Source organism: Astatotilapia calliptera, chromosome 22 (genome assembly GCF_900246225.1).
Source record: "Astatotilapia calliptera chromosome 22, fAstCal1.2, whole genome shotgun sequence".
NCBI lineage: Eukaryota > Metazoa > Chordata > Actinopteri > Cichliformes > Cichlidae > Astatotilapia > Astatotilapia calliptera.
This window is the reverse complement of record NC_039322.1, coordinates 20,581,628-20,590,799: the sequence shown is the minus strand read 5'-3', so window position 1 is coordinate 20,590,799 and position 9,172 is coordinate 20,581,628. Positions and strand designations below refer to the sequence as shown.

Below are 9,172 nucleotides of genomic sequence, written 5' to 3'. Positions count from 1 at the left end.
TCAAGTCATTATGCTTCCTCAGTGTCATTATGTGACCCGGCGTGCAGACAGCTGCTATCAAACTTGGCAGATCAAAGGGTCTCCCTCTCAATACGCACACTATCCTTTACACTGCCCTCTTTATTTCTCTATCTCCCTATCCACTCTCTCCCAAACCTTCAACAAGGGCCATAGCATGGCCTCTAATATTTTCCAGATGTTGAGTACCTCCCTTCCTCCCTTTCTCTACTCTGTTCTTAACGGGTCGATTGAAAAATAAGGGCTGTGCTGCCATCCTCCCCCTTCTTTCCCTTCCTGCGTTACCCCTTCCCCAGCTATTTCAACATATCTCAAGTCAGACATGAGAAGCTGGAGCTCCCCCAGAGCAGAAATGCTTTAGCAGGACGTGCTGATGTTGTTGTTGTAATCAGCTGTTTCGTCAGTGGTGTATTTTTGTAACAGCAGCTGTTTGTGATATGTGTGCTTTTTTTTTTTATTGCTTTCATTTGATATTAACCACGTTTTTCTTTGAGCAGAGTGATGCTGACAGTATTTGTCCCTTGTTTCTTTTGCTCCTTCTCTGCCCGTGATGGGAACCAGCTGGAAGAATTGAACTAAGGGTGGGTGGGGGGGGGGTGGGGTTGACCACTAGGATGTAAAAGGTTAGCACCTGGGCCCCAGGCAGGCAAGGGCGGCCGTGTGCTCTTATGGTTATTCTTCGATTGTTTTTACCTTCATCTTTTAACTTACTGAAAGTCTTCAGTTGCAGCAACATGTCAGCACAGTTGCAGACACGTGCTTCCATCTCTCTCTAAGTGCAGTAACACACTCACACACACACACCATGGACTAGATTCCCAGCTCATAACAATCACAGCAGCTGTTGCTCATGTAAACCAACTTCACACACACACACACGCAATCCCACCTCCTCACTCTTTCTTTCCCACCACTTGATTTCCACTCCTGGATTTATATCTGGCTTTATTTTGGCATCTTGAAGGACCTGAAAAAAACATTAACGTACTTCCAACACCCCTTCTAAATGCAGCACTTGTGCTTATCGTCCTGCAAAAGTGCACAAATTGACCGCCGTGCTTTCTGGTCTCAGTGCAGAGACAATCTGCTATTTGTTATTTCGAGCACTGCTTGACTTTTACCTACAGCCCCCACTGATTCCTGAGATGAAGTCTAGAAGTGAGCAAGTCCCATGCTGTGGTACACTACAGAGACATTGTCTCTGTGATTCAAGGCAGATAAAAGTTTGACGGGAGACACAATAAGATGCACATGTTCGAAGTAGTGTGACCGCCTGCAAGTTTGTGGCTTTGTGTGAGGCTCATTAGTCCCTACCTTCAGAGTCCTGCTGTGTTTGAAGCATTTTTGTATGCTCCTAAAAGTTTTCAATCACTTGGAAATGTCCTTGTTTCAAACAAAAAGCATATCTTGTTTTGATTTAATGAAGCATACTTGCTCAGATTCAATAAATCATTTATGTTGTTGTCTATGTTGGTGCATAGGAGGCCCATTTTCACTAACAATCACTCCAGTTTTTACAGCACATTGTTGTGTATGAATGCAAGTTTTAAAATCTAAAATTATGTCAAAGTTGACTTCCCCAACACATCTGAAAACACACACACACACACACACACACACACACACACACACACACACACACACACTCATTCATAAGAAGCTGATTCAACACCTGAAGACTGTGCAATGAGTAATGTAACACTCCTCAATGACCTACATACAGTACGCTGCAGTATTAGCTCACGTTACTTACTAGCAGTGACCTGGATATTCTTTATGTTGTGCGCGCGCGCACACACACACACACACACACACACACACACACACAATATGTTAAAGTGCAGACAGAGATACGAGCTCGTCTCTCCCCTCTCTTTGTCGTTTTAGTGGAAGTAGGTATTTCTCTCACTTCTCTGCTCTGAGACTGAAATGTCATTAAACAGTGAGAGGCCCCATTGGCGGGAGAAGGAGGTGATGAAAGGACTGGCTGGTGAAACTGGTCTGCAGCCCCAGTGGTGGGCAGCTCTGTTCGAGGGCCTCAATGGAACCTGTTTTGCCAGTCTTTGTAAATCTGGGTCAGCTCTAAAACACTCGTATCCCTCTCTGCTCTAACTTTAATCACACTGTTTGTCTTTTCCTCCTTTGTTCATCTCTCATTTTGTCTGTCTGAACTCTCTGGGAAATCTCGATCATGATCTGATGCTACAGTAGAGTCCACATGGACTGATGAAATCGTTGTGTATTCCCTTTGACTTTGAGACAGCCCAGCTGACTGCCATAAACCAACTGGCTGGTCCCAGTATGTCTGGGGGCCAGATCGCTGAGTGCTTTCTCAATGTGTGTGTTCCTTGGAGAAGAGAAAGAAACACTAGAAAGACATGGATACAGGGTAGGCAGGGATGTAGAAACACTATAGAAAGATAGCCAAACAGGAAATGACCTCCCAGAGAGAGGGGGGCTTCCCCATGGGTTGTATTTCTCTCTCACACACACAAACATACACAGACACTCTCACACACAGAGACCTATAACATCTGATGATGTCTACCAACAGTTATGCATGAGAATGAGGCCAGTCAGGGGACGTGCTTTTGGTCTGTGCTGCTCAGTTTAGAGACCACTCCATCACTTGTATCTCAAGCCTTATTGAAGTATGATATCTTCAATGCCTTTGACTTTAACCTCGAAAGATTTGAGCAGGCACATTGTTACCATGGCAGATGAATCTTTAGCCACATCAGTTTGCTAACTTCAGAAGAAAACATGTTATTTACATAAAAAAGAGAACTGGAGTGATCACTATGTAGCCTGGGTCATGATTCAGAGCATCAGCCTAAACAGCAATGATGTACAAGAGTGTGCTAAGCTAGTATGAAGCGTAGGACTACCCGATTATTAGTATTATTTAATCCTTCATTTAAACAGGTAGTCTCATATAGATCGATATCTCTTTTCCAAGAGACACATGTACAAAAAGAATGTGCAAAAATAGAGACAGACAGCTACATAATAAAAAGACATTTTTAAAAAATAAAAAAAACATGTGCAACAATAGCTGCACATAGACAAATGAAATGTTCCAGTGAAACCAGAGAACGCAGCACATTTCCTTTGTGACTCACCCTATTTATAAGCAGTAAAATATTTTAAATCCAGTTTTTCCAAGTTTCAGAGTGAATGAGAGTTACAGCTAATGGTAAAAAGTCCTGCGACCTGACATTGTAAGTACTCTGTTTAAATTCAGTCACAGACTGGGGGTAAGCGGGCAATCTTTGCAGCAAAGCTGTGTAAATAAACATCCTGTGCTGCTCTCTTCAATTTGCTAAGGAGCACCATGCCACATTTTCATTTAACATCCAGTGCTACACCTTGCCGGGCCCTCTATCGCCTTCAGAACTGCAAAGATTCAGCAAGGTGCTGGAAACATTCCTCAGAGATTTTGGTCCATGTTGATGTGACGTCGTCAAACAGGTGCAGTAGATTTGTCGGCTGCACATCCCAAAAGTATTAAATCGGACTGAGATCTGGTGGCTGTGGAGGCCATTTGAGTACAGTGAACTCATTGTTATGTTAAAAAAACAGTTTCAGATGATCTGAGGATGGTGATGTGGCGGGTTATCCAGTTGGAAGCAGCCATCAGAAAATGGGTACGCTGTGATTATAAAGGGAGAACATGGCCAGAAACAATACTCAGGTAGCCTGCGGCAGTTAAACAATCCCATTTGTATTAAGGAACCAAAAGTGTGCCAGGAAAATATCCCCCACATCATTACACTAGCAGCCTGAACCATTAATACAAGACAGAATAGATCCATGCTTTAATGCTGTCAAATTGTAACCCTACCATGTGAGTGTTGCAGCAGTTTCCTGTTAATATCTGACACGAGCAGCACCCGGTGTGGTCTTCTGCCGCTGTAGCCCATCTGCTTCCAGAGTCGACATGTTGTGCTTTCCACGATGCTCTTGAGTTGTTGTTACTTTCCTGTCAGCTTGAAGCTGTCTGACCATTCTCCAGTGACCTCTGGCATCAACCAAGACATTTCTGCTGCTCACTGGATATTTTCTTTTTTCCGGACCATTCTCTGTAAACCCCTGAGATGGTTGTGTGGGAAAATCCCAGCAGATTGACAGAGATTTTGTTGTTGCTGAGAGAAATCTGAAAAATCTAACTGACACAATAGTGCTAAGTGTTGACAAATTTAAAATCATGGGCAACCTGACAGGTTATGGAGATGAAGGGACTTGTGACCACAAAAGATTTGGTAAGCACTGGTACAGGAGTTAAACATGCTAAATTGGGGAGCCTGGGGTGGTAAGACATCCTTTACTGGGAAACTCTTTGCTTTCTTCACTTTTTTATTTTAAATATATCTATGCGACTAATAATATATGAACTCAAAAGACTGGTGCTGATTAAAGATACAAAGTATTTTAATTGGGACTGCGATGTTCAATCTATTTGATTTGTCACAATGTCTGTATGATAGTTACAAACATGCAACTCTGACACACATTTTCATTCATTTTTAGATAGTAACAGTAATGTTAATGACACGCTTTATTTACCACTGATAATTTGGTTCTCTACGTGTAAAACAGCTGCCATGATGTAATTTTTTTATTTAAATTGAATAAATGAAAGCTTTATTAGGAAAAAGAAACATAATTACAACAAACCATGTGATTAAATGTTCAATAAGTTTATTAGCTACTACACCAACCCCCACATGGTTTCCCTTGTGCCACCCCACTGAAAAATCCTAGAATCGCCCCTGGATTTAAGCTCTTTGCCTCGTATTTGCAGATGTCTTGGCAGCAACATTTCAGAGCGGCCCTGAACACGAACCTCCGCGCACACTGCAGCTAATGATTCCTCCGTCTGCAAAACCGTGCGCTAAATATTCGCACGCTTCACTCACTTTCTGCGAGACGATCTCTAACTAAGATCTGGCACCTCTCTTCGCCTGTCTTAACACACGCTTTAGAATTCCTGCACTGCAAATGCGAACCATCTGTGCTCCCACGAAGCAACAAAAGGCGTGTTAATGAGAAAATGGTAAATCGGCTGAGCTGCATGTTGGTGGTATTCCTACTGTAGCAGAGAGAGAGAGGGGAAACATGCATTCAACATTCATTAAACTTTTTTTTTTACTAATCTTGTTTCATGAGTGACTGCTCTGCTCTGCCCGAACCGTTCTGCAAGAGAGAGAGCTGAAATTTTCGGGGTTCCCTGGGGATTCCGTGGGAAGGAAATCTTGCTGTCTGCTTTGTCCATATACCAGATCTCAGACCCCCGGTGAAGGAGGGGGCGCGCAAAAACTCGGTCAAAGGGTTTCTCAATCTCCGTCACTGCACGCCGTGTGTGTCTCATTACCTGCGTGCACGCGCAGATCTCTTCTGGATCTCTGCGCACATCTGGTTTTGGCGGGGTCGCAGAGTTGCGGGGGAGGGACTTTCAGTGAGTTTGAGTGTGTGAGTGTGCGATCATGCTCAGCGTCTGAACTCTGTAATTCGCAGCAGATGACCACTTGGGGGGATGTAGGCTTTACTTGGGGAGGTGGCTGTTCCCTCGGACAGCATCAGAGCGCATTGGGCAAGTTCACGCGTTCCATAGATGATGCTGCTCAGCGATGGCGCTGCGCGCTTGAAATGTACACTTTACAGAGCAACAAGTGAAATATGGAAGAGTCCAGCGTGACAGAGGAGAGGGGCGACTGCACCTGAAACGCACAAAGCGAATGCCGCTTCAGATCCGGGCTGTGCCGGCCGCGCTGTGGGAATGGATACCAGCAGTTTCCTGGTGGGGATGTGCTTTTTCCTGCTGTCGCTTAATGGGTTTCTGTCCTCCTCGCTGGCGACGGGCTTTTGCCCAAACCTCTGCGACTGTCAGCATTCACAGCATCTCATGTGCACCAATCGCGGATTGCGCACTGTGCCCAAACCCACTGCGCAGATGCCCGAGGAAGTGCAGATTTTCAGCCTTGGAGGCAACTTCATCTCTAACATCTCCGCCTTTGACTTCACACGGTACAGTAACCTCGAACGGTTAAATCTGCAGTACAATCAAATAAGAGTTATTCACCCAAAAGCATTTGAGAACCTTCCCAAATTGGAAGAGCTGTACTTGGGACATAATCTTTTAACAGCTATACCCGCGGGAAGTTTGCAGCCCCTAAAGAAATTGACTATTCTCTATGGAAACAACAATGCAATTAAGAAAATCACACCGGGACTGTTTTCCAACCTGGATAATCTTATTAAATTGCGCCTGGATGGCAACTCTCTAGAAGTTCTGCAGGACTCTGTTTTTAAGAGTTTGATCAATCTACATTATCTTCATCTGGAATCCAACAAACTGCAGCACATTCACAGAAACGCTTTCTCTAAACTGACCAGCCTACGCTTTTTAAACCTGGCCCACAACAAGCAATCAGCCATGCGCAATGTCCTCACTTTCTCTCATCTCAAAGCTTTGACGACGTTGCTGCTGTCTGAGAATGAAATTCGTCATATTGGCAACCATGTCTTCCAAAACCTGAAAAAACTGTCCAAGCTTTCCCTCAGCAACAACAAAATCTCCCAAATGGACAGTGGTGCTTTGAGGGGCCTGTCGAGCCTCACCGAGCTTCTGATTGACGGCAACGAACTGGTGGGAATTCCTGCCGTCCTCCTCGACCCCCTGGAGCGTGTCGAGGAGCTGGACTTCAGCCGCAACCGGATATCCAGCGTGGACTCTCTGGCTTTTTCAAGACTTAAACACCTAAGAGTGTTGAAGCTGAAGGACAACTTTCTCACCAGTCTGTCTGGGGACATGTTTACCCTCAACAGCGTACTTTACGACTTGGATCTCCAAGGCAACAACTGGACATGTGACTGTCGCCTGGAGCAACTGAGAGAATGGATTGCTGCTGCACACTCTCAGGGCAAACTGCTGACTGTGTTTGTGCAGTGTCATTACCCAGCAACTCTGAGGGGGAAATATCTGGACTATGTGAACAGCTCCCAGCTGCAGCCCCTTGGGAACTGGACTCACTTGTGTACAAGTCAAGCTAGGCCTGAGGAGAGCAGGGCAGGGGCAGTACTAGTGAAGCTGGGGAGCACTGAGAGAGGAGAAAGAGATTCTCAGTTGCCAGAGGGCGGAGAGAGGACAGATGAAGAAGCTCAGAAAGGTGTGAGAAAGAGAGGGGAAGTGGAAGAAACAGGACGTTTAAGACCGGTGAACAGGGGTGGAGTCATGGTATGGAAAAATGGAGAGCAGAGGAAAAAAGAGGGACAGGAAGAGGTGGGGATCCAAGGAGACCAAGGAGGTCCAGAGGTGGCAGAACCTTCTTCTTTCCTGGACAGAAGGAAACCAAAGAAGAAGCTACGGCCTGCTGCAGAGGCAGCTGGGAAACGCGTTAAGGGGAGAACGAGGTCAAAAGTTATTTTCAAACCCAGTCCATCAGCCACAATTAGCCAAGCAAGCATCGGGCTAACCACCACTGTGTCTGTTCACTCAGGAGAGCAGTTAGATCTCCTTAGGTCGGATCAGGATGACACCCTACCTGTCATTACAGACCCTTGTGTTTTCAACCGCCATTTCATCACTAATGTGTCCGTGCATCACGTCACATCTAATACCGTCACTGTGTACTGGACCACCAGGGATCATCACCGCTACACACCAGGGCCCGGGCCAGGACTTGATGAAGTCCACTACCGGGTTCTGTTTGACAGGTTTGGCACCCAGGATCGTTTCCCCCGCTACGTTTACGCCCACGGCGCGGCTCGCTCCGTGACCCTCCAAGAGCTCAGCTCAGATGTGACCTACATGGTCTGCGTGGAGGGAGTGGTCGGAGGTTCCGTGTGTCAGGTCGCACCACGCGACCACTGCACGGGGCTGGTCACCCTATCTGAGGCAAATGGCCGTGGAGCTACGTTGACCTCTGACCTCCAGCTGGTGACGGTGGCGATGCTCGCCGGGAATGCTGTGCTGCTGCTGGTCATCGGCGGGGTGTGGCTGGGGAGAAGTCTGAGGAGAAAGTTGCAGAGGAGGAAGTCAGCTGTGCACGTGCGCCACATGTACTCCACCAGGCGACCGTTTCGCACCGCAATGGCCACGGCGTCCGTCTCCACCGACTTCACCAGCTACCAAAGCAGCCGGCCAGCACGGCTCGCACCGCTAGAGGAGGGGGATCTCACCGAGTTCCCTTGCGACCGCTTTCTGGACAGCAGCAGCGTTCGCAGAGAGAGCGAAATGCAGAGATTCTCTGACTAGAACCATTAAAACTCCAAATTAGCTTTAAAAAAATGTTGACACTGAAAAAAATGGGAATTGCTTCATGTTTCCATCTGTGATTTAGCCTTTTTAACACAAACTCCTCTCAGCTGAGCTCATGAGACACCAGAGGAAGTCCATTCCCTCTGACTTCCCCTTTCCCAGTTTGGACCCTTCCTCTTTAATTTTCTTGCTTCTGTGAGTCTACATGCATTGTTTTTCTTTTTGTTTGTTTTTTTGTTTTTTGTGTACGTGAATGATGTACCACTGATTTCAACTACGGTGCTAATATTCAGTTTGCAGACATCATATTGTCTCATATTTGTACAGTGTGTAACGATGGCTGCTGGGTGGCAGAAAAATCTCCTGTTTTGTACCACATCTACCGTATTTTATACTTTTATAAGGAACTTTGTATCATTTTGCATTACATGACAAAGTAAAAATCCCCAACAATGTGACTGATTTGTCATTTGAGTGCATGTGTTATTGTATCTGCGGGTCCTAAAACCCAGACTGTACATAAGACTGAGGACGAGAGCAGCAACAAAACATTAAAGAAGTGAGTGAGTGAGCTGTGTGCGTGTCAAGATGAGGTCTGGCAATAGTTAGGCAGTCCCTTTGTTTGAGTCTACAGGGTGGAGTGCCTCCTACATTCAGTTCAAATCACACACACACACACACACACACACACACACACACACACACACACACACACACATTGACAATTGTCTGCACACAAACTTTTCATAGCATCAGACAGTCAAGATGTTAGACATTAAAGCTTCTTGGTTTGTGACAGCTGACCTTAAAGGGACAGTTCACGCCAAAATCAAAACTGCATATTTTTCGACTTGCCTGTCTGTCATATTTTTGGTTGTTTGTTTATTTGTGTTT

The 9,172-nt window shown here is 45.7% G+C and overlaps 1 protein-coding gene across 2 annotated transcripts; it reads left to right on the top strand.

Moving 5' to 3' along the window:
* Positions 1–4,774: 4,774 nt before the first annotated feature.
* On the top strand, positions 4,775–8,849 carry tril (TLR4 interactor with leucine-rich repeats). 2 transcript variants are annotated; one of them, XM_026156073.1, is made up of 2 exons: positions 4,775–7,851; positions 8,212–8,849. In XM_026156073.1, exons 1-2 carry the CDS (start codon positions 5,798–5,800, stop codon positions 8,273–8,275), a joined length of 2,118 nt encoding a protein of 705 aa, XP_026011858.1. In that variant the 5' UTR covers positions 4,775–5,797; the 3' UTR covers positions 8,276–8,849. The 2 variants fall into 2 exon arrangements, with proteins under 2 accessions (XP_026011858.1, XP_026011857.1); XM_026156072.1 differs by having other exon boundaries at positions 4,775–8,849.
* The last annotated feature ends 323 nt before the right edge of the window (positions 8,850–9,172 follow it).

Coding starts and splice junctions, on each gene's coding strand:
- tril (XM_026156072.1), top strand. CDS start 5,798: ATGGATACCAGCAGTTTCCTGGTGGGGATGTGCTTTTTCCTGCTGTCG.